At 41.8% G+C, this 27790-nt stretch overlaps 1 protein-coding gene across 1 annotated transcript; it reads left to right on the top strand.

Moving 5' to 3' along the window:
* Positions 1 to 997: 997 nt before the first annotated feature.
* LOC128379611 (ras-related C3 botulinum toxin substrate 3-like) lies at positions 998 to 27790 on the top strand. The gene is made up of 6 exons (XM_053339304.1): positions 998 to 1032; positions 5766 to 5837; positions 9191 to 9308; positions 11253 to 11315; positions 12054 to 12213; positions 27514 to 27790. The coding sequence occupies exons 1-6, from the start codon at positions 998 to 1000 to the stop codon at positions 27642 to 27644; spliced, it is 579 nt and encodes a 192-aa protein (XP_053195279.1). The 3' UTR covers positions 27645 to 27790.

Here is a 27790-nt window from a genome sequence, read left to right as displayed (position 1 = left end):
AGAAATTCTTCTTAAGACGCACACTCTGGAGTTTTATTTTGAAGGCTACAGTAACGTAGCAACCAGCAGTTAAGAAGGACGGCTGGTCAATTTGAGTCATCCTCGTTATGCTCACGAAGGCAATGGCTGTAAGTTTGTTGATTTGAAGTGATGTATAATATGTGATGACAGGTTGGTGAGTTTAGTATTCTAATGTGTAATGTTTATTATATAACTTAAGTCAAAAGTAATTTGTGAACTGATATAAAGTCATAGAAAGAAAGTGTAAAGTGAGCGTTGCTTAGCAACAATGTATCTGTTAGGGTAAACGACTCTTTTGCGCCGTGTCGTTTTCTTTAAGTGTTATTATTGTTTATTGGTGTTTGTTGGTTTTCTTTGCAGCGTGTCGCTGAGGTTTTGTATTGTTTTTTATTTTTGCAGTTTCACTCGTGGTGTTCTAGCTAAGGAAATAAAGGGAGCAAGACGCTCCGATCCTGGTTCGGAGAGTACCTGAGTTTAACTGACTGTTGAACTGTGTCAACGTATTCAAAAGCAAACAACACACAGGGAGAACAGTACATATATATTATATATGAGCTAATTATATCGGTGAATTGTTTTATTCCCCAACAATCTGTTATTGGTTGAGCCCTACTGTGTGACCCTAACAAATGTGACCCTTTCAAAAGACATTAAAAGGTGCTGTGTTTTAAAGTAACAGTAACATTTAACAGTAATTGTATTGAAGTACAGTACTTGAGTAAACGTTGTGTACTTATTAGTTACTCTGGCTGGTGGTTTTCAGCAGCTGGTAAAGCTCACTGGCCCTTTAAATGCGTTCGTTAATCTCCGGAAGCCTTCGTCTGTAGCCGGTCACGGTGTACAGCTAGTCTACGGTCTACAGCCTAGCAGCAGCAGCAGTTGCTCACCTCCACTCCAGTTGAGCAACCTGAAAGCAGGTGTGTGCACGGCACGCTGTGGACTCTACACCCGGATAGCAGCGCTCTTCTCTCCGCTAATGCAGGCCATCAAATGTGTTGTGGTGGGCGATGGGTGAGAATTAATTCACTGAAATGTTGTTTTATTTATGAGTCGATTCGCATCTGAGAGGGAAATTGTTGCAGGAGGGGCTGGGCTGGAATTGAGGGGGGGGGGGGGGGGGGGGGGTTGCAGCGCTGGTGGGTGTGAGATGAACATCGGACATGAAATGAAGTGATGAAACCTGGTAGACTGATGGAAGGTGAGCGATGGCTGCACACAGTGATGAGCTCCAGGTTTTTATTTTTACTGCTGATTAGATTTTTTTTTAATTTTGCTTTAACTCTACAGCTGTGTGTGTGTGTGTGTGTGTGTGTGTGTGTGTGTGTGTGTGTGTGTGTGTATGTAAAAGTGCACCTTGTGGCTATTGCTGGGTTTGTCTTCTCTAATGATGTAATGTTTTACACCTACACTGCGATGCTTTCTACACACACGCACACACACACACACACACTCCTAGCTACAGGGAATGCTACAATACAATATGTAGCTTTTCCATACTCATCCTCTAGTGGAAGAAACACTCAGATCAAGTGAAACTAACAATACACCTCTAATAGAATATTAGTATACAAGTCTTACAATTATTTTAAGTACTAAACTGTAGTGTAGTTTCATGTAATGTTTCATATTTTATAAACTGATTTTTTTTTTACAGTTGTCACAAATGTAGTGGCATGAAAAGTTCATATTTCCCTCTGACAATTAAAAAACATGTATATTTTAAATTTTTAAAATTTTACTTTTTAATAATATTACCTATTTTAATATTAGGTAGATACAAGAAGAAAATAAAACAATGAATGAATACAAGTAAACAGACAAGATCAGAAGTTTAAAAACATTTTTAAATTAAAGTACAATTTGGTCCATTTTGGTACCACTTTCTAAAAAAGTACCCTTCATCAAGATCTGAAGATAAAAAAGATAATTTTCCTGTTTTTCCGTTTTTCCATTTTCTGGCATGACAGAAATATGTTTCTGTAGATTGGGAGCTTTTCGCAGAATTTTGAATTAATCTATCTCATTAAATATCTATCTCAAAAATTACTCAGAAAAACTGAAACAATTACTCAGAAAAACAGGAAAATTATCTTAATTCATCACAAGTAGTCATTTTTTTTCAAGTGAATGCAATACGCTTCCATAATAAATGGTTAAATCATGTATGATTTATAGATCACCTATTATTCATTAATAAGAGCAACGTCTGGGGGAGAGAGAGAGAGAGAGAGAGAGAGAGAGAGAGAGAGAGAGAGAGAGACTCAGTGTCCATAAAATAACTCTTGGTAATTAATGTACAGCATTCATCCACAATTATAACATTTTATATTATCACAGCTGATATTATGATTAGTTATCTGTTTAAACCACAGCCTTCAGTTATAATGAACACTTCTAATAAGCAAACTGAGAAAATGAGTATGAGTCATCTAAACATAAATAAGTCAACAGGAAAAGGTTTTTACAACATAAAGAACTAAAGAGCTGACTGATAAAACAGCAGGTTAGTAAATCATTTATGATGATTAATTAACATTCATAAAGAAACAACCTATAAACTCCTTATCAGAGGGCCGTATCCTTAGTATATACTGTACAAATATGTATCATCTACTGTGCTCTGTTGTACCACTGTTTTATCCCAAGCATGACAATATATTTAAACATGATCATACAGATATTGTTATGACACAGCAGTTCTGCTGTTCATCACTGATAGAGTGATGACAGACAGGACAATAGAATTATTTTCCTGAAAAATCATCCATTGCCTTTTTCAGCGTCTTTTTAAATGTAATCTTAATGATATTTGAAGCCTTATGTATTTTCCACCCAGATAAACTGCTTATCCCAAATCTTCCCGTCATTATCAGCAGTGTGCACTCTTCCCCTTCTCCTTCTTTGACATCCCTCTTTTTCTTATCTCTCGTGCCCCTGTGTGTTAAGCTGGGCATGCAGTGCTTACTATATGATAAATAAGTCAACAAGATGGATCCGGTGTGGCAGTCATACTCCACTACTACATCCATCTACACCCGCCTCAGTGACCTCGTGCCTTGAAGCTTAAAGTCTGTGTAAAGTAAGAATAAATATGTGTTCTGAGTTTGACATACCACAGAAAAGTGTGTCGTTACTACCCTGCCAAATTTGAATGATTAAAAAAATTGCCAAATATATGAAATTGTTGTGTAAAAATCAGCCTCTGTCTCTGCTCCCAAACGCTGTGGGCGTACCTGCCGAGTTCGCTGAAACCCCGCCCCCTACCAAGTGTCACCTGTCAATCAAAGTCACCACCTCTACCAGAAACATGGACGCTACGTCTGAGAGCTTTCTGCTGCTAACTCAGCTGCTAGCTCGGTGGCTAACTCGACCGCTAACTCAGCTAACTGTCTAACTGTAGTAGTAGTAGTAGTAGTGATAGATGTAGTAAGAATAACTGGCCACTAGGCAGGTTAACCACTGAGGAGAGCGGACTCTCGGTCTTATATAGTAAGACAGGAAAAATGAGAGGCTGAGAAACAGTTTAAGGCTCTATCTCCACAATTCAGTACTGAATAGTTATCAGCCTTTTCACATGTTTTCTGTAACCATTTTCCAACATGTATAATATGTTTAGAAGTAAATCAATGAATTGACTTAACACAGACTTTAAGATGAGTCCTGGCTGGATAAGAACCAAGTCTGGTTAGTCTGTGCCAGTCAACCAGTATGAATGATAAATAGAGAGAAGTATGATCCCTCACTGGCTTCCCACTCACCAACCCATGTCATCAGAGGGGGAATGAAGATAATTCAAATTAGGTTTAAATAATAATAATTTAAAATTAATTCATTTTTAGTACGTAAAATTTGACCACCTGCACCAAACAAACTAGCTAGCATATCACTATCATTATCGGCCAAGTGGTTTTAAGACACAGGACAGGCCAGGGCTAACTGGTTAGCATACTAACTACACTACAGTGTCAAAACTCTTATTTCTTCATATTATGTTGATCATTTTAGTTAATTTTTGAATGTTTTAACCTTCTAATCCCCAGGAATCTGATTTTTCCTACTCGCTCAGTCAGCAGCTTGGTGTTTGACTTGTGTTTAGTTAAAGCGACTCTCACCTTCCTTGCATTTCACACAGCACTTTGAAAAATCTTGAACAACTCCTCCTCCCTCCTATGTCTCACCCTCGCACTCCCCCTCCGCGAACGCACACTACAATAAAATATTCTGATATAGGAGCGGCTGGAGGTGGAAGCCGTGGCCCGCTTTTGTCGGTCAATGTCAGTTGTTACTGTCGGTTTACGGCTATCTCCGTGGATCATGGATGTATTATAATGCTGTGGATCCACAACAGACTATCTTCCGGGTGGGGGTGCGTGCGCGATTACGTAATGCGGAAGGGGAAAACAGGCAGGTCGCTCGGCCAATCATATCATTCGGACCGAATGATATGATTGGTCAGAGTTTTCACAGAGTATTATGAGAATGTCATTTGACTATGTTACTGAGTGGTTAGTGGCCAATGAGGTTGTTATGGTGTCCATGTGGTTTAGTCAAATTGAAAGGGGTTAAAATGAGAAAATAAACACAATAAACACTTTATTTTTTTTGTGGACCCAGCATCAAATTTCTGCTTTTAATCCATTTTGAGAGAATATAATATAGAATAGAATATAATTCAACTTGCTTATAAACACTAAATTTTCAATAAAACACCATATCAACTAGTTTGGCATGATCTTACATTATAACTTTTATATTAAATAAAGGTAATACTATTGTTCTAAATATTACATTTAATCTGGGGAATCATGTCATGTCAGACATTGTTTTAAATAAAGTAATTATTAGTATAAGTCCACTTAAATACACTGTAGGTGATAAAATATTGAATATTTATATTTATTTTGTGGTTACACCATTTGACATTTTGAGCATTCAGTTTTACTTTTGGTAAAACATGGTGCAAATGTCATTTCAAATTATATAAAACCAAAACAAAAAAAGTACATTTTAAAAAACCTGATGCCGCTTTTAAAACCATTTTTAAATATATTTTTGAATTGCTCATCTGGCCAACCCTTATATATGTATGTGTAGTGTATTTGTAGTGCATCTTTAAGATACCACCAACACTTATGCAGACTTCCTTTTACATTAAAGAACATGTTCACAATTTTTTTCAAGTGGGTCTTAAACCAGCAGTCAGGTGTCCATATGAACAGTGAAGAGGTTTTCCTCTCTGTAATCATTCCTCCTGTTCATACTGAATATTAAAATATCTCCTTCAAATGTGCTTTCAACAGGGGTTGAGCATAGCTCAGTGGCTAGAGCACCCACCCCATGTGTCCTCGCTGCAGGCGACCCCGATTCAAATCCCGCATCGAGCAGCCCCATCCTGGATGTCATCCCCCTCTCTGCCTCCAGTTTCCTGTCTCTCTCCACTTACCTGTACAATAAAGGCAAAAAAGCCCCAAAAAATATATTTAAAAAAAAAAAGTGCTTTCAACAGAAGTGATGGAGGACAAAATCCACAGTGTGTCATTTAAAGTAGATGTGAAGCTTATTACACATTTTTTATAGCTGTTAAGTTGTTGTCCAATGAAACATAAATATACTCAAATTACAGATGTTGTATATGTAGGTTTCTCACTCATTTGTATTCATACAGTACCAGTTTTATATCCAAGTTTAAAGACTCTGTTCTCACCATGTTAACAGTATATCCTATATTCTCTGTGTGTCTCCAGGGCGGTGGGTAAGACATGTCTACTCATCAGCTACACCACCAATGCCTTCCCTGGAGAGTACATCCCCACAGTGTGAGTACAGCCCACATTTCAACCAAGGGGGGGAGTTGTGGGTTCTCCGAGTGAAGACCACTTCCGCGTTCAAAAAGCTGCAGTCCCCCCCGCAGCCTCTGGGGGCTGGTGCCAGAAGGGAGCAATTTCCCATTGAGCCCCATGTTAAAATAGCCGACTTTACAGCTTAAAAAAAAACATATTTAAAGCCTGGTGCCTTTTATTTTTTTGGTATTTACCGATAGTTTCCACCTCAGTGGACACTAACCGTTTAAGTGTCATTTAGGCTTAAAATTCTGGCATAAATTAGGGCGTGGTTACGTTGAGTGACAGGTTCACAGACAGTTGCCAGCAGTTAGCTCTATGCTAAAGCATCGGCTGGGCTAGGCTAGGCTACACCCAGAGGTCCGCGGCGACATCCAACAGTTGACAGGCACTGCGGTGTCCGTGTTTGTTTGCCTATTTTCGGGTAGTTTTTTGCTGGCAATATGGCGTGTTGTGCTGTTGATTGTACTAACCGACCGACAAAGGATTCTGTGTTGCAGTTTTTTCGGTGAAGTACTAGTGAAGTACTGAAGTACGTAGTACTATTTTACCCATAGACTGTATAAATTATTTTACCTGGATTTTGGCACTGTATAATGACTTTATTGCCGACTCATGGTCTCTGCTGATACAGACAGATGACCAGAGCAGCTAATGTTAGCTGCTGTTGCGGTGTGTTTTGTGCTCACAGTCCGTTTAATGCGGGATATAATATAGAATATACATAATGTTCTGTATTGTCTTTCATTTATTATTATTATTATTATTGTTATCTTTCATTTAATAATACTTATATACAGTGTCAAGAGTAACTTAAATGAATAAATTAATAGCCTAATTAATGCCACACTGCAAAAAGCAAGCTTCTAATCCAAAGAATGTGTGATCTGTATTGTATTGGCGATACTGATTTCAGAAATCGTTAATCATGTTCAAAAACAAGATCAGGCCACCCATAAACAAATACAATACATATTTCTTATTATATTCATTGTTGGTATTATTATTAAAGGTGAACTGTGTAACTTTGTTATGAAGGAACTTTTTATCAAGCAAAGCCCTTTTTATTACTCCATATCCTCAAATAGCTGTTAGTATGAAAAAGGTTTGTGACCTCTGATCTATAAGTTGCTGAGCACCTATATGTGTCATTTTAAAGTTTCCCTCTAGGTGATCCAGACAGGTTGGACAAGTTGGTCGTCAGCATGAGGAGACAGAACTGGACCCTGCTCTCCAGCCCCCCCAATCCTGCCCTGTGCTTTCAATAAAATCTGTATTGAGCGTGAACTCAGCGTCTGCCTGCCACCTGTTGTCACAGATACTCAGAAATGTTCTTTTTTCTGACTTTCTTAAAACTAGATGTATAACATGCATCTTAAACCTTATTAAAATCAGTTAATCATGTGGAGAGATTTCTCATGCAAGTAGATAATTATCTACATATTAGAGTTCTACCGTTAGTAAAGGTAAGACATAGACATATGATTTAGCACATTTGAAAAAAAAAAAGTACTGGTAAAGACTAAAGGTTCCATGGGCACCCTGGAAAGGTCAGAAAACAGAAACACTGTTGTGAGAATTTTTACAATTTTTAGTAAAACTTGAGCTTTAATGCTTAATATTTGTGTTTAAGTTGATATTCCTTTTAACTGACATTTTTAACATGTTCAATAAGTGTAGAAGACAAAAGGAGTGCAATTATGAAAATAATTTATTTGAACATGAGGTACTCTTTAAATGAACAGACAATGACCAAACAAAACAATCTTTTAACCAGTGGTGTACAAGGTATTGAAATGCCTTACTTCAGTAAAAGTAGCCTACTAATACCACACTGTGAAAATACTCCACTACAAAGACCTGCATTCAAAACCTCACTTTTGTGAAAGTGTTAACATTAAGTTTTATCTGCAAAATGCAATTAAGTATAAAAGTAAAAACAGTCTTTATGCAGTAAACAGTCCCTCTCTGTTTTACTGTTATAGAATGTTTGTGGATTGATATCACTGATGAATCACTGCATATGATGCATTTTATTGCTGAGGCTGTTTAAATTTAGCACAATTTAACAATTAAATATACTATTGAGTCGATTTATCTATATCTATCCCTGTCATGTCAGAACCCTGTATCTCACTTCTTTTAAAAAAAATTTAAGTATATAAAATGCTTAACAAACTTTCTTTACATTATTCTGCATAGTAAATTCACAGAGTAGTAACGTTTAACCCTCAGATCCTGTTGCCACATTTTATGGACCATCAGATTTTTCATTTGGCTGTGATCATGCTATAATTTTCCTAGGTTGCAGAGAGGTGGCTTTTGCAAGGTACATCGTGCTCCTAAAAGATCTCCTGTCTGCGCCATGGTCTGCACCTTATAATTCTCTGTTTATTGCGGCTCCCGGGGTAGCTAAAGCTACTCGCGCTGCCCCCAGGGGACTCAACACCCCCGGAGCCGCAACTGGGGCGCGCTGGGGGGGGTCGAGCTGAGGGATTTCATCGGGCTGATGACACTGGAAGTGATTTTGTCTCTGATTTTCACCAGATTTAACATTTTATCAAAATTTGCCGTAAAAAACAAACAAACTGTAAAACGAGAACCAGTCCTAGAAGCTCCAGCTCTGGAGAAACAGATAGCGGACACTCCCAGAGCGCTCCCCGAGAATGGTGCGTCGCCACCCGGGTAAAAATTCATTCATTAGAAGACACCTAACCATAAGCAACAAAAATATATATATTGTAATACCTATTTTAACTTTATCATGGTGTGTGTTTGAAAACAGGAGGACGTTAGTCATTTCTAACAGGATCTGAGGGTTAAGATGAGTTTTGGTCCCCAGCGGACTTATTTATTTAACTTTATTTCTTATGTAGTATAATCTCAATAAAACATTAATCATTATTTCAAGAGCTGCAGCGTTATATATTTTTTATAAGGAACTTAACGTTACCTGCGGTCGAGTCAGTTGCTGTCAGGTCGCTGTGCTGGAGGCTGGACTACCGGGTAGCTGCTGCCAGTAGCTGCTTGTTAGCCTAGCCTAGCTGATTAGCCTTAGGCTAGCTCAGTTCGGCGCGGTTATCTAGGCCGGCTGACCCGTAGAGTTATCGCCTCTCCTCCAAATATGGAAAGTACACGTCCACTAAAATCCAATATGGCGCAGTCCTAATGCCCATAGTAGAGGCACAAAACACACTCCCCCAAACCAATGGGTGACGTCACGGGTGCTACATCCATTCTTTTTACAGTCTATGATTTCAACTTAAGCTACAACTGACACACACACACCTGTTCACATGTAAACTGGATTTGCTGTGTGTCTTTCTCAGCTTTGACAACTACTCAGCAAATGTGATGGTGGATGGTAAACCAGTAAACCTGGGCCTCTGGGATACAGCTGGACAGGAGGACTATGACAGGCTTCGCCCCCTGTCCTACCCTCAGACGGTAACACACACACACACACACGACCAATCTTATCTTCTCAAACAATAAGCATAGAGTGACGTAGCGTAGACGTAGAAAGACGTCACGGACAGTCAAATCTGATTTGAGTGTTTGGAGCTGTTCAGACTCAGACACATCTGTCCAAATGAGATTTGAAACTACCTCCCAAAGGTGGTTTCAATCTGGTTTGCAAAAATCGGATTTCATGTGATTTATGACTAAAAATCAGATTTTGGCTTGCAGTGTGAACGCAGCCTATGTAGACTGGAACAGTTCACCCTGACTTCTGACAAGCAATGTGGTTTTAAATGTAAACATGACACTGATAGGTGTATTTTTGCTTTAAAGGAGATCTTGGATAAATACAACACACAAATTCCACTATTTTTATTAGTTTTATCCATGCATCTAGAGCCCCTTAACCATTAACAATTATTTAACATATTTTACCATAGAGGAGTTCCTAGATTTGTAGTTAGAATCCTGTTTTTTTGGTATGTTCATCTGATGATGTGAATTAAATGGGTAAATTCTGTATCAAATCTTTCCCATGTAAATAATGGAGTAGAATTTTGTCTCCTTTTCTTTTTAACATTTCAGTCAGTGAAGTGTAATGGATGTGGAACAGAGTGTATGGTTGGTAATTATCTCATTAACCACTTCTTGTATGCAGATGATGTGGTGATTTTCAGTCCATGTAGTGCTGGTCTTCAACAGCTGAGAGATTTTGACATTACATCCAAGACTTCTGTCGTTCCCCAGAAGAGGATTTGACCCCCAAAAATTGGATCATCCAGTACTTTCAGGAGTTACTTGTAGTTCTTTGCTGACTTGTTCATTAGGCTTTGCTCTGTGTGTCATATTGTAAACACAGTTCTGAATGGAAACTCAGTCCTAGTATGTTGTCTGCCACTGATTGTGTGTACCTGCTCTGCATGTCAATAAGGCTCCTTTCCTAGAGTGTTGAAGCGGCTCTGGAAGCAATAGAAACACATTGTAAGGTTTTTTTTTTAATGTGCAGAATCTGAGAGGAGATGTGGTTGCAATTAGTCTTCACACACTGAGCTCATGAGTTTATTGTCTTGTGTTTTGAGATATTGGATTAATTATCAAGAAAACAACATTGTTTTTTTTGTTAAAAGAAAATCAATCAAATGAGTATGGAATTAGTTTGATTTACGTGTTACTTCAAGTTATGGTATTACATTTTGTGATGCAGGTATACTTTCAGTTCATCTTAAATCAAGACATCATCTGCTCTTGGCTCATGTATTTACACTGGACACCTGTCAGCACATTGAACACAGCTAGGACGAGACATTTACATTCATTCCTTTGGTACAAAGTGTCACACAAATGAATTAGACTCTACGCTACAGTGGATTGAGGAGAAGCCTTTGCAAAGCAGTGCCACAATTCTCAGCTTCAAATTCCACCTGATAAAAGAAAAAGTAAAGTTTTTATATTGTGATTGAGATATCTAGAGAGAGTGAGGTGGATGAGCTAATCTCAGCCATGAATCTCAGAGGTATGTAGGTCTTAAAACACATTTTAGAGACAAGTAAGGAGTCAAGTTAGGTAATTGTTCTACCACCAAGGGAGCACAGAGGAGAAGAGTTTGAACTTATATTGATGCTGATGGACACTAAATAACTTTTAGCTGGTTCAAGACCAGATTGCCACTGTATTATGGTCCAGTTGCAGAGGGTTTACTGTGCATGCTGGCACTGCATCATAGTAGTGGAAGTAAGAGATGATGGTTGTCATCTCTTACAGTGTACAGATTCTTGAGGAACACCAGTGTGCAGGATGTCTCTGTGTTTGGTTCACAGCTTCTGGAATAAAGTTTCATTATGAAATCAGATAGAGTGTCACAATGCAACTTAACTTCTATTATGAGAGTAAAATGTTTACTGTGTCATTCTTTGTCCTCTCTCTGCTCAGGATGTGTTCCTGATATGCTTCTCCCTGGTGAGCCCTGCCTCCTTTGAGAACGTCCGAGCCAAGGTGCTGATCCCAGCTCATTATCACCATGAAATGATAAAAGAAACTGGTCTGAAGTGCTGTGTTGAACAAGAAGTATTTAATTGAAAAAAGCTTTGTTTAAAAAAAAAAAAAACACACAAAACAGCTCACCTAAATCTCCACAATGTCTTTAGACATTGACTTTAGATTTAGATTAATTTAGATTAACTGATTAATAGTGTGGATGAAAGAAATCATGTAACAAAATCACATAGTGTATCTTCAACAGCATCAGATGTAATGACTGTAAAGGCCAATTAATTCTTTTCTGGGTCCCCATGACATGAATTTCGTCATCTACCCAAATCCTCACAGGTCCGCATGCAGTCTAAAAGTTTGAGCCACACATGGACATCTGCAGAGGGGTACTGGACTGTCTGCATTGCAAATGTGCCACCCATTCATGTGCTAGAAAAGCACTCATCTACTGTATACTGTATTCCTATTCTCATTAAACCATTGCTTTTCTTTTTTTCAACTTTTTCTTGTTCTGCAATTAGTGCATGTCTTTGTCTGTGGACCCCTGATTGTAGTATGTATGGAACTGTATGTATGAAAGCCCACACCTGGCCTCAGACGCAAAATGCAGAAACCTTGAATTGGCCTTAATACTACAGTTTGTTTCACTATGGATGTATTTACTGCCTTAAAGAAGACCAAAGCACTTGCTGCACATATTTGCTCATCATTGACCTGAGACCTCTATGCCGTTCTTTGCAGTGGTATCCAGAGGTTCGTCACCACTGCCCAAATACACCCATCATCCTAGTGGGCACCAAGCTGGACCTGCGAGACGACAAGGACGCTATTGAAAGGCTGAGAGACAAAAAACTGTCTCCCATCACCTACCCACAGGGCCTGGCCATGGCCAGAGAGATAGGTAGGTACAGACACTGTGTATGTATGTGTGTGTGTGTGTGTGTGTGGGCACATTTAAATGTAATGCAACGAATATGCCCATGCTCTAGGTTATTATACATGCGTGATGCGTAAACGATCAACTAAATATATTGTCATTTTTAACTTGCAGAATGGAGGATAATCAATAAGAGATAAGCAAACCAGTACAAAACTTGTCATGCCAGGTCATGTCAGTTTTCAAAATAAGCTTTTAAACACTTGAGGTGCAGAGTCAGTCAGAGAGGTCACCTTTTTACACCTCTTTTCACAAAAAAAACCATCTTGTAGCCTGACCTTTGTTAAAGCTGAAGGTTTTGCTTTTCCCGAGTTGGTTGATGCAGAAGAGAGCACCTCTGAAGACAAGAGTTGGTTCAAATCACCTCTTTTATTTAACGCTGTTTGCAAAAAGCGGAGATCACTCTTACATTGAATAAAAGTATTCAAGCACTTCACCCAGAGAGATCTGCTCTCTTTCCCTTTTGCTTCTCCTTTTGTATCATCCTAATTTCTACACTTCCCTTTCCCTTATTAGGAGATATTTTGCTGTTTAAACTTTTACCTATTTCGGTTGCTTTACTCCTTAAAAATATTACATTATTCTGCTGCTTATTTTAAGATCTGCACATCCTGTTTTACACATATTTAATATATCTAACAGCTGTGTCGCCCCCCTCCTTTGGTCTCTCCCCACCTTGGCAACTTTTCCACACTTCCCTCTATTGTTATCTATGGCGACACAGCTCTGCACCCTGTCTACAAAGCTGAGACTTCTTCTCCACTGACATTTTAAAATACATTTCTTCAATGCTTATTCAAAGATTATATAAGAGTTCTGTGTGTATAATGGATTAATATTTATGCATAACATAGCAACCCTTCAATTCCCCCTTTTGATCTCTCTTTAGAGATCAATTGACATCATTTGAGTCCACTCTGGGTCCTCATCCTCCGCCCCCTGCCGATGCGACTCCAACAACGGCATCATTTGTGCTTCTCTACCTTCAATTGCGGTAGTAATCAGTCGCAAAGACAGTGACCGGAGGCAAGGAATACAACAACATTCACATGTTACCAAAATTGCGATAAAAATGGTAATTGAAATTAATGATGACATAATGACACCCTTCCATTGACCAAACATGCCCGCCATCCAATCCTCCAATGGGTTGTTAATCCCAGAATGATCATGCATCGTTTTGGAGAGGGTCCTTAGGCCTTCTAGTGCCTTAGTAACCAAGCCGTCCGGAGCCGTGTTGTTGGGTATAAATGTACAGCACATATCGCCAAACATCGCACAAACACCCCCTTTTTCCGCTAGGAGCATGTCTAGGGCCATCCTGTTCTGAACCGCCATGAGAGATGTGGGCGCTAATTGGTCCGCAAGACCCTCGATCGCATCTCTTGTAAGGTTGGCCAGACGCAATACATTGTAATGTACATAATTGATACGGTCAACGTTCTTGTTAGGAGTAACGGGAAACAGAGCGGAGACTATGGGTATATTCTCAAATCCGGAGGCCACTTGATCAGCTAATTTAAATTCGTTTGGTACTCCTCTCGGGACACCTATTGCATCCAGGTAGGTGGGTGAATTAACAGACAGGTCAAATCCTGACGCGGAACGTTTGGCTAAGACATGACGGCGGCGGTGACGGGTAAGGGCCGCATTACTTTCTCTAGAATCTTGAGCGGTGGTCAGTCTATTTCCTATCAACATAAGGGGAGTCCTGAGGCGGACCATGGCGCAAGTACCATACATATGGGGTTTAATTCTCATGAGTAACCTGCGTCGTCCGCAATAATAATATAGCCCTGCTCTGGCCCATGTTCCTAAGTCTTCTCCGGGTTTGGTGATGTTACACCATGAGGGGTCAAGATTTCCAATCGAAATATTGCGAGTGGCTGGATTGTGGTTGGAACCACAACGGGCCGTGGTGAAGTTAAAACATACATAACTTCCATTGGCTTTATCTGGGGTGAATGGTCCTGTAATGGTATCATTCCTAATGGGTGGAAACAAACTAGCGAGGGTGGTGCAATTCTGGGATCGGCCTTTGGTTAGTCTCACCATGCAATTGTACCCCGTGGGGTCCTCGTCGGGAAACAATGGGGCTGGCACGGTGACTAAGTGAGGTCTAGCTGACGCACAAGCTACACAATCTCCCATTTTTTGTTCTTTGGCTGATCGGGCTACCCAGTTCAGCCAAAGATTGTCGTCAGCGTATCCCGTGGCCATCTGAATTACTTCTGACGGTTGTAATTGGGAATAGTCTAAGGTGGTTACTTCGGGCGACATAGGTGGGGTCTGGTCTGTGGATTCAGTTTTGTTTCCTTCAGTGCTATTTCCTGAAGGAGGTGCAGGGATTTCAATTAGATTTACTTTTAATAATGCCATGGGATCTTTTCCAGACACATCGACTCCCAGCAGGACGTAAAAGGATTTTTCTTTAGGGTCCCAACATCCCCCTGAGGGTCTAGCACTATACGGATTTTGTTGTAGCTCAATCATGGAGAGAGTTACCGGGTTTGAAATGGTACTGTAATCTCTTTGTATGGCAAAGTGTCCTGCCGTTTTCAACTTTCCATCCGCCGTTCTAGTCACGGGGTTAAAATCTCTATTTGTTGCTTGCCAGACGTGTCCCCATGAGGGACACCATCTCTGATTTCCTGGCCATCCCAATCCACACAGGTACACGTCATATCCTCTCCAGGAGGACTTACTCCTTCCGCACGGAATAACATCGCACAGGTCAAATTTAAACGACGTGGTAGATCCTTTGGTGTAGTTTAATTCGAATCCTCCATATTGCTGGAGACACTTATCTTTCTGAGGTTCGGCTCGGCGGGCACGGGGGACCATGGTCGGTGCTGGTTGGTCAATGGATTCACATACCCAAAAAAACAATGGTCCCTATCAAAAGGGCTAATGCACCTAGCCCTACTAGAAGCCTATGATTTCCGTATAGTGGCATTTTTGTTGCCTTTTAATGTTTTTTATTATGTTAGCAAGCTAGACCTTCTTGGTGTACAGATCCTATTCTTCTTGTTACTCTAAGTGGGGTTACCCTTAGAGGGGCTTTTCACCTTCCTATCGTAGTCTGTTCACCCAACTCTGTGGCAATTAGCGACAAGTTATTAAGATTTTCTTCCCTTATATAGTTATTAAGATTTTCTTCCCTTATATATGGTGTTATTAATTTACAATCTTGTGTGTCCTGTGATAATCAATCTGCTTAACGCCCACCCGAACACAATCATCACAATTACCCAACCTACAATAAACACACTTAATTGGGTTGGACTCATGTCACCAAAAGAAAAACAAAACAAAAAACAAAACAAAACAAAACAAAAAACTTATGTTCTATTCTTCTCCTTTAGTTGGTAGCTTGGCACGCTACATGCAGGAGAGGAGCGCTTATTTCACCTCCTCCCTTCCGTGGTTGGTAGCTTGGCACGCTACATGCAGGAGAGGAGCGCTTATTTCACCTCCTCCCTTCTGTGGTTGGTAGCTTGGCACGCTACATGCAGGAGAGGAGCGCTTATTTCACCTCCTCCCTTCTGACGTCTTCTTTCTTCAGGAACAGGGGTAGACTACCCTATTCCCAAATTGCCACTAGGGGATTATTCTGCCCCTTGGTTAGTGGGCTTTTCTTCTGGGCTAGCCAGCCCAGTGCTCTCAGCTTGTAGAGACCCGAGGATCTCTGTTAGGGACCGTTGTGGCTCTTCTGCTGCTGCGCACTGGCTCCAATGGAACCAGGTGTCACCTTTTCCCTTCAGCCGTACTGCGTGAGTCGTTCTCTCGACCACCTTGTATGGACCTGTCCACCTAGGTTCAGACCACTTGCGTTTGATGACTCTCAGCAGGACCCACCCTGTCTCTGGTGACGTGGTGGTGGCTTCTCCTTCGCTCCTGCTGGCTACCTGTTTGGAAAAAGCTGAAACGAGACCCTGTAGTTCATGGAAATATGCTTTAGTGGTTAGCTGTTGGTCATCATTTAGTGTTCCCGATAGCTTAGATTGGGGCCCTGGAAAAGCCCTGCCTGTCTGCAACTCATGTGGTGTGAATCCCGTACTCTGATTCACTGAGCGCCGAATCGACAGGAGCGCTAGTGGTAATGCGTCTAGCCAATTCATTTTGGTCTGTGCACAGATTTTTGCCAATTTGTTTTTTACCGTTTGGTTCATCCTTTCCACTTTTCCCTGAGACTGTGGGTGATATACTGTACCAAACTTATGTTTCAACCCCAACATTCTCTCTACTTCCTGTAGATCCTGATTTTTAAAATGTGTCCCATTATCTGATCGGACTCTAGCAGGGAACCCATGTCTAGGGATGTATTGGTTAATCAGAAACTTCACCACTGATTTACTGTCCTCTCTTTTGGTAGGCCAGGCTTCTGGCCACCCTGTGTAAGCATCCACACACATCAATACATACCGATACCCTCTTACTGGATTTATCATATCTGTATAGTCAATGATGATTTCTCTCCCTGTCTTTGCTTCTAGGGGGTATTTTCCCGGTGTTGGCCTGATGGTTGGTCTGGTGTTGAATTTAGTGCAAATTGTGCATGTCTTTACTAAATGCTGTGCCATGTCTTTCAAATATGGATGCCACCAGTTTTCCAGGTTTCGCATCATTTGTGCCACCCCCACATGTCCCACACCATGTGCTTCCTCCAGCGCATCTAATCTCAACCCTGGCGGTAAGATGAGGCGACCATCTTGGGCTCTCCAAAGTCCCTCTTTTTCTACAGCTCCTCTGGCTTTCCACAGGGTTTTCTCCTGTGGGGACGCCTGTGCCTGTAACTGTATTAGTCCAGTTATATCGGATTTAGAGTCGGGTTCAAATTCAGACTCTGAACACATCATTACTGATTTTTCCTCATATCCCGCTGCCTGTTTTGCTGCTTTGTCTGCGGCACTATTCCCTTTAGCTGTTGGTGCGCTACTGGTGTCATGTCCCTTGCACTTTATGACTGCTACTCTTGTGGGGAGCAAGAGTGCTTCGGCTAATTCTCTCATCTCTGTCTCGTGTTTTATAGGTTTGTTTGTAGCTGTCAAAAATCCTGTTCTCATCCACTGTCCTAACTCCACATGAACTGCTCCTGCTGCGTATGCAGAATCCGTAAAAATGTTCACCTCCTGTCCTTGTCCTAATTTAAGAGCCTCAACCACAGCTATTACTTCTGCTCTTTGTGCTGACTGCTGCCCCTCCAGTCTTTCTGCCTTCCTGGTTATCATGTCTCCCTGTACGTCTTCCACTACTGCATATGCTGCCTTAAGTCCCTCTTGATTATGTCGAAAGCAGCACCCGTCCGTGTATAGCTTCCTTGCTCCGTGTATGGGTTCCGCTTTCAGGTCAGGTCAGATTTTTACATCCTTATGTACTTGTTCAACGCATTCATGTGGCTCTCCCATGCCCACTTGGTCTGCCATGTTTATTCCCTCATGTGTGAAGGAAATGTTTGGTGCTTCTAGGATCTTGCTCAATCTTCTTTGTCTCAGTGGTGTGAGTGTGAACGTTTGTGAGTTCACATATGCCACCACGCTATGTGTTGTCAGCACCTGTAATTGATGTCCCATAACTATATGTGCCGTTTTCTGTATTAGCTTTGCTACTCCCGCTGCGTGTTGTGTGCACTGTGGGTGTCTTTTTTCCAAATTATCTAGCATCACACTGATGTACATTAGCACTACTCTCTCTCCCCCTTTTCTCTGGAACAGAATGCCGTTAACGCAGTGTTCTGTTCCAGAGACATCCAAATAGAAAGGTAAGCTGTAATCAGGGATCGCTAATTCAGCTGCTGTTGCTAAAGCTTGTTTAAGTGCAATGAAAACTCCTTCAGCAACCTGTGTCCATTCCAGGCTGGCATTCAAATTACGCATGCCTTTGCTGTTAACTAAGTCCCGTAATGGTTTAGCCAGACCAGTATAGTTAGCGATGTAATTTCTGCTATACACGGTCAAACCCAGAAAGGATAACATGTCTTTGACTTTAATCGGCCGAGGGTGATGTAAAATGGCCGCTCTATGTTGGGGAGACATACTTGCCCCCTTTTGTGAAATCATTCGTCCCAAAAATGAGACTTGTTTGCGTGCCACCTGTAATTTAGTTTTACTCACTTTAAATCCTGTGTCAGCCAGATGCTGGAGTACCATGCGTGTGGCTTCCAGACAGGAGGTGGCAGTCGGTGCTGCTAATAGCAAGTCGTCTACATACTGCACCAGGGTGACATTATCTGGTAATGGACATCTGGTGAGAAATTGTTTCAAGGTCTGGTTAAAGATGCCTGGGGATAAAGCGAATCCCTGTGGCAGACGTGTGTACCGAAGCTGATGACCATGGTACGAAAATGAGAAAATGTCCCTACATTCTTCAGCTAAGGGTAGACAGAAAAATGCATTCGCTAAGTCTATGCACGTAAACCAACTGTGTGATGGATCTAAATTTGCCAGTGCCACATATGGATTAGGTACAGGGACCGTGGGAGTGGTTAGTATGCCATTTATGGCTCTTAAATCATGTGCCATACGATATTTGCCTGTTCCTTTCTTTTCTACGGGCAATATAGGGGTGTTCCAGGGTGAGGACGAGGGTTCTAACACTCCTCGGGCCAGAAGTCCTTCGATAGTATCATTTATGCCTGCTTCGGCTTGAGGTTTATGTGGATACTGCCTAACCCATAATGGTTCGCCAGATTGCACTTTAAATGTAACTGGGGGGCAATTCACTTTGCCAACGTCTGTGGGGTTCTGTGCCCATAAATGTTGGGGGAGAGATTCTATCATGTCTGTCGCCTGAGGATGATCAGTTTTTTCCCTGCCATGTTGGCGGGTAATTTGTGCATGTTCCATTAGGGCTATGTCGGTGGCTTTGACGTTAATTCGATACGTCTTAGCTGCCGCAGAATATTGAATTTGAGAAATGGTGGTATTTATCCAATCTGTTTGTGCCAGCGCCCGTTTTACTATTGCCCCCAATTCCTTTGCCTGATGTTGAGGATGTAGGGCCAATGAAACATGTGGGGCTGCTTCTTCTGACATCATATACCATAAGGCTTGGTCAGAGGTTAGATTAACAGCAGCCGCCACTCCTTCGGGTGCGACATAAATATTCTGTGTGTCAATTGTCCACTTATGCCCTTCTAATTGATCTTGGAACATTTCCTGATACCAGTCTGTTTGTAATCTGTCATAAAACAAAGTGACATGAGGAGGGTCCGGAGGGGAGATGTAAGGTTCGAGGAGGGCTATCCAGGGTTTCCACCCAAGGTAGGAAGAGAGTACGCCACGTTGCTCCGTCGTCTCTGGTTGTAACAGACCCCAATATATATCAGCATATTGCTCGTTCACAGGCTGTAACAAATATTGTCCGGAGGTGGCTAGACCGGTACAAGGTAACTGTGTGCCATCGGGTAGGGTTACTACCAGCCCGTCGGCGCTACACAGTATAGATGCTCCTAGCTTTACTAGGAGATCTCGTCCCAGCAAATTCATAGGGACTGTAGGTGAGTGCACAAAAGGGTGCTTCACCTTCTGATTTCCCAATTGGGTCAACAATGGTTTAGTAATTGGCAGAGTCTGTTTTTCCCCAGAGAATCCCATTAGTGTGATAGATTTAGTTGACAGTGTATCCGGGGGAACGCTCCTCATTGTTGAGCATGTTGCCCCGGTGTCAACCAAAAATGGCAGAGTCTTCTTTTCGACTCGTACTGACAGCATTGGTTCCGCCGTTTGAATGCTGTCTGAGTCTCTCTGTGGGGCGTGTCATTGTTGTTGGTAGGTGCCCCACTCCTCATCCTCATCCCACTGTGCCATCTGATGAGGCATTGAGGGTACGGGGTGTTGTCTTTGTCCTTGACCAGTAGGTGGCGGAGAAGGTCTTCCCCTTCCTCTGATGTTGTTTCCTCCTCCCCCCCTTCCTTGTTGAGGGCATTCTCGCGCCTAGTGTCCTACCTCATTGCAGCAAAAGCAACGACCTCCCCACTGCGGTCCCTTTGGGACTCCGCCCCTTCCGCCTCTACCTCTCAGCCCCCCTCTACCCCTCATGGGCCCGCCCCCATATCCCCCTTGTCGTTGGTGCTGTGATTGCGGTCCCCAGGGCGGGACGGGAAACAGGTCAGGGGTAGCTGCCTGTTCTGCCGCCATCATTACTTTACCCGTCTTCTTTTTTGCCTCAGTTTTTTGTCTAGCTTCCGTCAATTGTAACTTCAGGAGCTGTGTTTGCATATTTTTGAGACTTTCCTGCTCCTTCTGGCACGTATCTTGTGCCCGGGACAGATGATGTATGAGGTGTTTCTCCCACCTATGTGATTCACAACCTAACATATCTGGGTTATTTTTCATGGCCGTGCTCACCTCTTCTGGCATCCCTTCCAATATAGCCTGTCTAAACCACTCCCTCTGAGATCCCTCCTTCCCTGGATGATACCCTGTGTATTTCAGCCACATTTCTTTTCCCTGGTCTAGGTATTCTCTAGGGTTTTGTTTAGGATCCCACTTCATTTTTGGCATAACTGACGCATTTGGCAGGGGGTACTTTTCTCTCATTACTCCTCCTATTAAGTCACTAAGTCTCCACCATTCGACGTCATCTGCTACTTTTAGTATCCCTGCCTGAGTTTCTATGTCTCGGATGTCGCTTCCCGTCAGGCACCTAGCTATCACTGCCCTAAAGTCCCCTAATGCCAACTTTTGGCCCGCTGTTAGATCTAATTTACTCAACCATAGGTTCCCTCCCTCGGCTACTGGCGGTAGTTTATCCACTATTGCCTGTATATCTCCGATACCAAATGGTTTATATCTTGGGCCCCCTCCGGTAGTCACTACTGGCATGCTACTTTGTGGCGGTACCTGCGGTCCATGCCTAGTCTGCATCGGGTGGATGCGTCTCCCTCTCCCTGAGTTCCTCTCTCCAGCCCTAAGAGTTTTTTCTATGTTTCTCATTTCCCCCAATGACTCCTCTATTTCCTCTATCAATTGCTCTTGTTCATCTTCCATCCTTTTATACCAGTCATCTATTTTTTCTTCTTCTTCCCAATCTTCCTCATCTGCACTGGTCCACTCTCCCTCAAGCGCTGCTTTTAGAGCTGCTCGGTGACCTTTTCCTTTTCCTGGACCGTCTATCAGCTTTCCCTTTAATTTCATTTTAACCTTTCCTTTTGGTTTTTCTCCCTGTTCTACGGGAGTGGGAGAACTCCCACCCGCTTTCAGATTTGCCCTGTTTTCCTCATATTCCCTCAATCTTTCTCTGAACTGTCTTTCCTGTTCTTTTTCTTTCTCCGCTGCTTCTCTGTCCTCAGCCTCTCGTTTTTCTTCCCAATATTTTATTTCCTTCTCTCTCTCTCTCTGTGTTCTGACTTCAAATGGTTGTGGGTGCGGGGACATTCCCTGTGACCTTACTTTGTCATCGATAACGGGATTGTTCCCGCCGCCCACTGTTGACACACTCCCCGCTGTGGCCCCTACTTCGGATCCTTCCTCTGACCCTTCACATCCTAGCTGTACCGTTCCTCCTGATACAAGTAAGGTGGGGTACAGGCCGCTTGGCGCGCTTGGAGGTGCATACGGTGGTGGTTGTGTGTTGTGGGGTGGTCTTACCTCGGACTTGTCATTTTGTTCTCGTCTACCGTCGTGCAGGTGTCTCATGCTCTGCCACCAGACCGCCAGTTCGGACCAGCTTCGTTGCTCTTCTTCTAGAGCTTTCCCTTCCTTTTTCCACTTTCCTTTCTGCAACATCCCTGCCTCCTTCTCCTTTTCTGCTGTTTCTTTTTTCCTGGCTGCATATTCTTTTACCTTTTCCCACAGCCAGGCCCCTAACGGGCCGGCATCTGACAGCTTTTTTCCTTTATGTTTAATCAATTTCTCTATCTTTTCTTTTATCGCTGTCATTTTCGTCTCCTTTTCCTTTCCTTCAACCACCGTGGCAGCTGCCATCATTACATTATTCAGCTGTGTCTCAAGGGGCTTCCACGTCCCTTTTACGGGACCCCATCCGTCATCATCTATCTCCCTGTCAAACTCTCCGTCCATCTTTTTTCTTTTTCTAGTTATCCTGAACTCTGAAGCCAGCCGGTTTGTATGTAGTTCAACCGAGCAACAAGCCCAATTCAGTATCTTAAGATCAGCAGCCAGTCAGTTTTTTGGAGTTTAATCCGAGCAACTGACCCTAATGACAAACCAGGCCATTTTCGTTAACACCGCTAGGTTTCCAAGGCTCGGACAGATTACGTTAACACCGCAAAGGTTTCCTCTGTCCGTTTGTCGGGTTTGTCATGACACTGCTTTAAATGATCTTTCACTGAAGACACCTCAGAGTTTTATTCTTCCCACTCCCAGTGTCCCTCGTTATTTGTATACACACAAAAAGAAAAAGAAAAGATATTATTAAGCACAAAAATAATGTGGTTATTATATCATACCTGAAAATTTTATCCAGAAAATATTAACCTTATTAAACACAAAAAATAATGCATAAGGTTATTATATCACACCAGAAAATATTAACCTTATTAAACACAAAAAACAATGCATAAGGTTATTATATCACACCGGAAAATATTAACCTTATTAAACACAAAAAACAATGCATAAGGTTATTATATCACACCGGAAAATATTAACCTTATTCCTTAGAACAGACTCCGTATTGCTTTTTTTTCTAGGGGACTCTAACCCCCAAAAACAGGCTAGGGGACTCTAACCCCAGGCTATTACTATTCCCTTTATTCAAAATAATTTCTGAATTATTTCACTTTTTAGCATTTGGGGGTCCTCAATATTTCCCCGGGGTGCTCCCCCAGCAACCGATCCACCCCCTCGTCAGGGGCTGGTAGGGCCCTGCCATGGACCAAGGACAGCCTGTTTTAAGCTTATCGGTCTGTTCTTAATTTCTCTTTTTTTTTTCTCTAAAAAAAAAAAACACACCCTTTATTTTAAATATACCACTCTAATGTCTTCAATTTGGAATTTCCTCAGCGGTTCAGATCAGAGACACCTGTTTTGGTAATGTCCAATATACAGAATTTTATTATAATAGGTTTCTGCTTACCTTATGTTAGCCGGCTGGTGTCCCGTCCCTGTCCCGATGAGGTTTGGTCAAATTCTTTTACCGCTCTTTCTGCATCCCGGACACGAGCCCCCAAATTGTTAAAGCTGAAGGTTTTGCTTTTCCCGAGTTGGTTGATGCAGAAGAGAGCACCTCTGAAGACAAGAGTTGGTTCAAATCACCTCTTTTATTTAACGCTGTTTGCAAAAAGCGGAGATCACTCTTACATTGAATAAAAGTATTCAAGCACTTCACCCAGAGAGATCTGCTCTCTTTCCCTTTTGCTTCTCCTTTTGTATCATCCTAATTTCTACACTTCCCTTTCCCTTATTAGGAGATATTTTGCTGTTTAAACTTTTACCTATTTCGGTTGCTTTACTCCTTAAAAATATTACATTATTCTGCTGCTTATTTTAAGATCTGCACATCCTGTTTTACACATATTTAATATATCTAACAGCTGTGTCGCCCCCCTCCTTTGGTCTCTCCCCACCTTGGCAACTTTTCCACACTTCCCTCTATTGTTATCTATGGCGACACAGCTCTGCACCCTGTCTACAAAGCTGAGACTTCTTCTCCACTGACATTTTAATATACATTTCTTCAATGCTTATTCAAAGATTATATAAGAGTTCTGTGTGTATAATGGATTAATATTTATGCATAACATAGCAACCCTTCACCTTACAGGTCGGTTTTTGATATAAAATATGTAGGAAATTTTAGTCTGTGAAAACAGCAAATGTATGTTTTTAATCCAATCAAATCCAACTTTATTTGTTAAGCACGTCAAAACAACCACAGTGGACCAAAGTACAGAAGAATAAATAAAAGACATCATAAATAAAACAAATAACAGCTCACATGAGAAATAAAATTACATATAAAATACAGATCAAATCAATTAAAAGACAGTTGTCACACAGTTATGTGATATGACTATTAGCTAGAGTTAGCAAGCTAGCGTTTGTAAGCTAGCGATATTAAGCTAGTGTTAGCAAGCTAGCGTTGTAAGCTAGCATTAGCATGCTACCGTTAGCTAGCACCAAAGGCAGGTAAATTAACAAAGAAACGAACTGATGTCTGATATGTGACAATAGTACTTAGTGCTAAAACACATACCCATTTAAGCCTACCGGCAACAATAGTTGCCGAAGTGTATGCTTGTCATTTTCCACTTATAAATACATTTCTAAATACTATACATGTTTTATATATCAATGATATGTGAGTAGACACCTTAGAAAATCATATTAAGAAAAAAATAAAAGTTTCCATATACTTCCTGTCACATGGCGTTGTTGAGTTCCTGACCCATCTTACTGAGGGCATGGTGACGACAAACCCCCACAAGAAAAGGTAATTTTGACACAATAATAATATTTTTTTTGTTGACATATATATATCTACTTAATCATGAAAGTCTCTAGAATCACCCAAAGTGGCAACTATTGTTGCCGGTGGGCACATACCTTGTCAGTAGCTAATAATGTGTTCACACATGTTAGCTAACATTACCAACATTATAAAGGGCTAATATTTGGTAACAATACAGTTTTTGATAGTGTTAGCTTTAACATTAGGTAACCAATATTGCTAGTGTTTGGTAGCTAGCACTAACTAACTAGCTAGCTATTAGCGCTGTGTGGTAGACTATAATATAGTTTGGGGGCAGTGACGTGCACAGACTTTTTGAAGGGCGGGGCGAAAAGAAAAGAAAGGGCACATACAGCACGTTCTCGCCACTGAATAGGGCACTTTCGCGTGTTTTGCCAACCAGGAGGGTACCTTAGCACGCGTTTTGGCTCTCAAGAGGGCACCTTAGCACGCGTTTTGGCTCCCAAGAGGGCACCTTAGCACGCGTTCTGGCTTCCAAGAGGGCACCTTAGCACACGTTTTGGCTTCGAAGAGGGCACCTTAGCACGCGTTTTGGCTTCCAAGAGGAAACCTTAGCACGCGTTCTGGCTCCCAAGAGGGCACTTTAGTGCGCGTTTTACAACAGTTGGGCCACGAAGGGGGGTGACCGTTGGCAGGCCTTGTGCCGGTGTTTGGGTGGACGGTTCCTCCGGCCTGTGGGTTCGCTTATATGGCCCAGGACATCCACGGGGGGTTCTGAGCCTTCCCGTGAGTCGCGGCGTTCGCGGGTGCCCCTGGCACCCCGGTCCGACGCACGCAGCGCGGCTTCCGGCGCACACGAGGTTGCTCAAACCCTGCATCCGAGGCCTGCAGGTCATTGACCTGCAGGCTGTGTCAAAAAGCTTCAGTCTCCGCAGCTCCAAACGCCGGCCGGGTTAGCAAGCCCGTGCAGGTGGCGGCAGCATGCGGGGGTCCGCTCCGCAAACATCGCAGGCGCAGGCCGGGCGGGTGTTTCCTGCGCTGGCCAGTGACTGAGGGCTACCTGGTTGATCCTGCCAGTAGCATATGCTTGTCTCAAAGATTAAGCCATGCAAGTCTAAGTATACACGGCCAGTACAGTGAAACTGCGAATGGCTCATTAAATCAGTTATGGTTCCTTTGATCGCTCTCACCGTTACTTGGATAACTGTGGCAATTCTAGAGCTAATACATGCAAACGAGCGCTGACCTCCAGGGATGCGTGCATTTATCAGACCCAAAACCCATGTGGGGTGCCTCTCGGGGTGCCCCAGCCGCTTTGGTGACTTTAGATAACCTCAAGCCGATCGCTGGCCCTTGTGGCGGCGACGTCTCATTCCACTGTCTGCCCTATCAACTTAGGTGAAATCCTAAAAAAAAAACCATGGTGAAATATTTTATGTTTTTTGATTTTTAAAAAATGAATTGAATTGTTCTCACACTTGTTTTAAATAATAAAAGTCTTTCTAATAAAGACAGCTGGATTTCATGTTATTTTTTGTGCTCTAATCACTTTTCACCATTAGAGGGGTAGATACAAGGTATGTGCCCACCGGCAACTATAGTTGCTGAACATTCAAATGAGATTTTCTTGAACAGAGAGCACAAAATCGAGGAAATAACTTTAGAACATGTTCATATGGGACTCAATTAACATGATTATATGCATAAAAACATTGAGAAAAATCTGAGCATAAATGGGCAATAATGTCGCATTATACATTTGTATAATGCGACAACGTTCACTGTTATTACGTCATCGGCCGCCATTTGTGTCCCTCCCCTTTAGCTACGGAACAGAAATAGCACAATCAGTTAATTACACTGAAAGTCCTCCTCAACTGTGTGCACAATATCAATGCAATATACTGATATATTAGTTTCCAAGAGAATTTAATGGACTGCCAACATATAGCTCAGAAATATTATATTTGGTTGTAGGAAAGAATTAACTAATAAATTCCACAAATATATGCAGATTTTCACACTAGAAAAGAAACAACTGAACTCTCACTAATCACAATGAACGCACAAAATATATAACACATTCTTACATTTACACACATGACCCCTTAAAGAGCCAGAAAGACACTTTTATCACAAACACATTCATTGAGCTCTCTGAGGTAAACTAGCAGACAAAGTAAACAAGCCAATATTCATATTAATAATCAATTAATGTTATAATTAATATTAATATTAATCAGTATTAATTAACCACCCAAAGGATTTGACTGGGTCCTGCCTTGCTCACATACATGGCGGCCACCTGAGGGGGCTGCTGTACCTCAATTCATGAGAACTGCAAGTCAACAGTTCACAGTTAGACACTTGGATGTTTTTGTTTCACTTCATTCATTCTGGCTATTTTATTAGTTATTGGGAGGGAGATTATTATGATTTGTGCTAACTAATTGAAATAAGATGGAAAAGTTGTTGTATTAAAAAAAACACCACAAAGTAGAGTGGAAACAGACTGAAATATCCACTGGAGCTCATAGAGAACTTCTAATGGTTAGTACGAACAGGAAGAAAGACAGGTTTCAGTATTCATATGAGCACATGACTGTTTTAAGAAAGAAAGAAAGAAAGAAAGAAAAAAAATGTGAATCTGTCCTTTAATTAACAGCCCACTTATATCAAATCAGATGTAGGCTATAATTGAGAGGACTGGAACCAGACCGTGTTTGAATACTGGATTTAATTTAAGTTAAATGTATGATACTTACATGCATTGTGGATGTGTTGTAAAATCAAATAAGGTAAGAGAGAAAAAATAAGGATTATAAAGTGGATTGGAGTATAGGAGAACTTTGAACTCATCCATACACTCTGGCTGTCTCTTTTTGTCAGGTTCAGTCAAGTACCTGGAGTGCTCAGCTCTGACTCAGCGGGGGCTGAAGACAGTCTTTGATGAGGCCATCCGCGCTGTCCTTTGCCCCCCACCCATCAAAAAGAGAGGCAAGAAGTGCCCAGTGTTCTGAGGAGGAGGAGCTGGAACACGAAGCCACCAGGATGTCATTATTTTACAATCCAACATTAGGGTACTGCCAAGCGGGAACTGCTCTCAAACACAACGGCAATCTACCATCTGTACAGAAGGAGTTTATCTTAATTGGTCAGAAGCTGG

This window comes from Scomber japonicus, chromosome 18 (genome assembly GCF_027409825.1).
Source record: "Scomber japonicus isolate fScoJap1 chromosome 18, fScoJap1.pri, whole genome shotgun sequence".
In the NCBI taxonomy this organism is placed as follows: Eukaryota; Metazoa; Chordata; class Actinopteri; order Scombriformes; family Scombridae; genus Scomber; species Scomber japonicus.
This window is presented reverse-complemented; position numbering and strand designations above follow the sequence as displayed.

Bases quoted from the DNA above. Each gene is read 5' to 3' on its own strand.
- LOC128379611 (XM_053339304.1), top strand. From the start codon at position 998: ATGCAGGCCATCAAATGTGTTGTGGTGGGCGATGG. The intron at 9,309-11,252 runs GTAACACACACA...CTCTCTGCTCAG, and splicing joins CCCTGTCCTACCCTCAGACG to GATGTGTTCCTGATATGCTT. The intron at 12,214-27,513 runs GTAGGTACAGAC...TCTTTTTGTCAG, and splicing joins GGCCATGGCCAGAGAGATAG to GTTCAGTCAAGTACCTGGAG.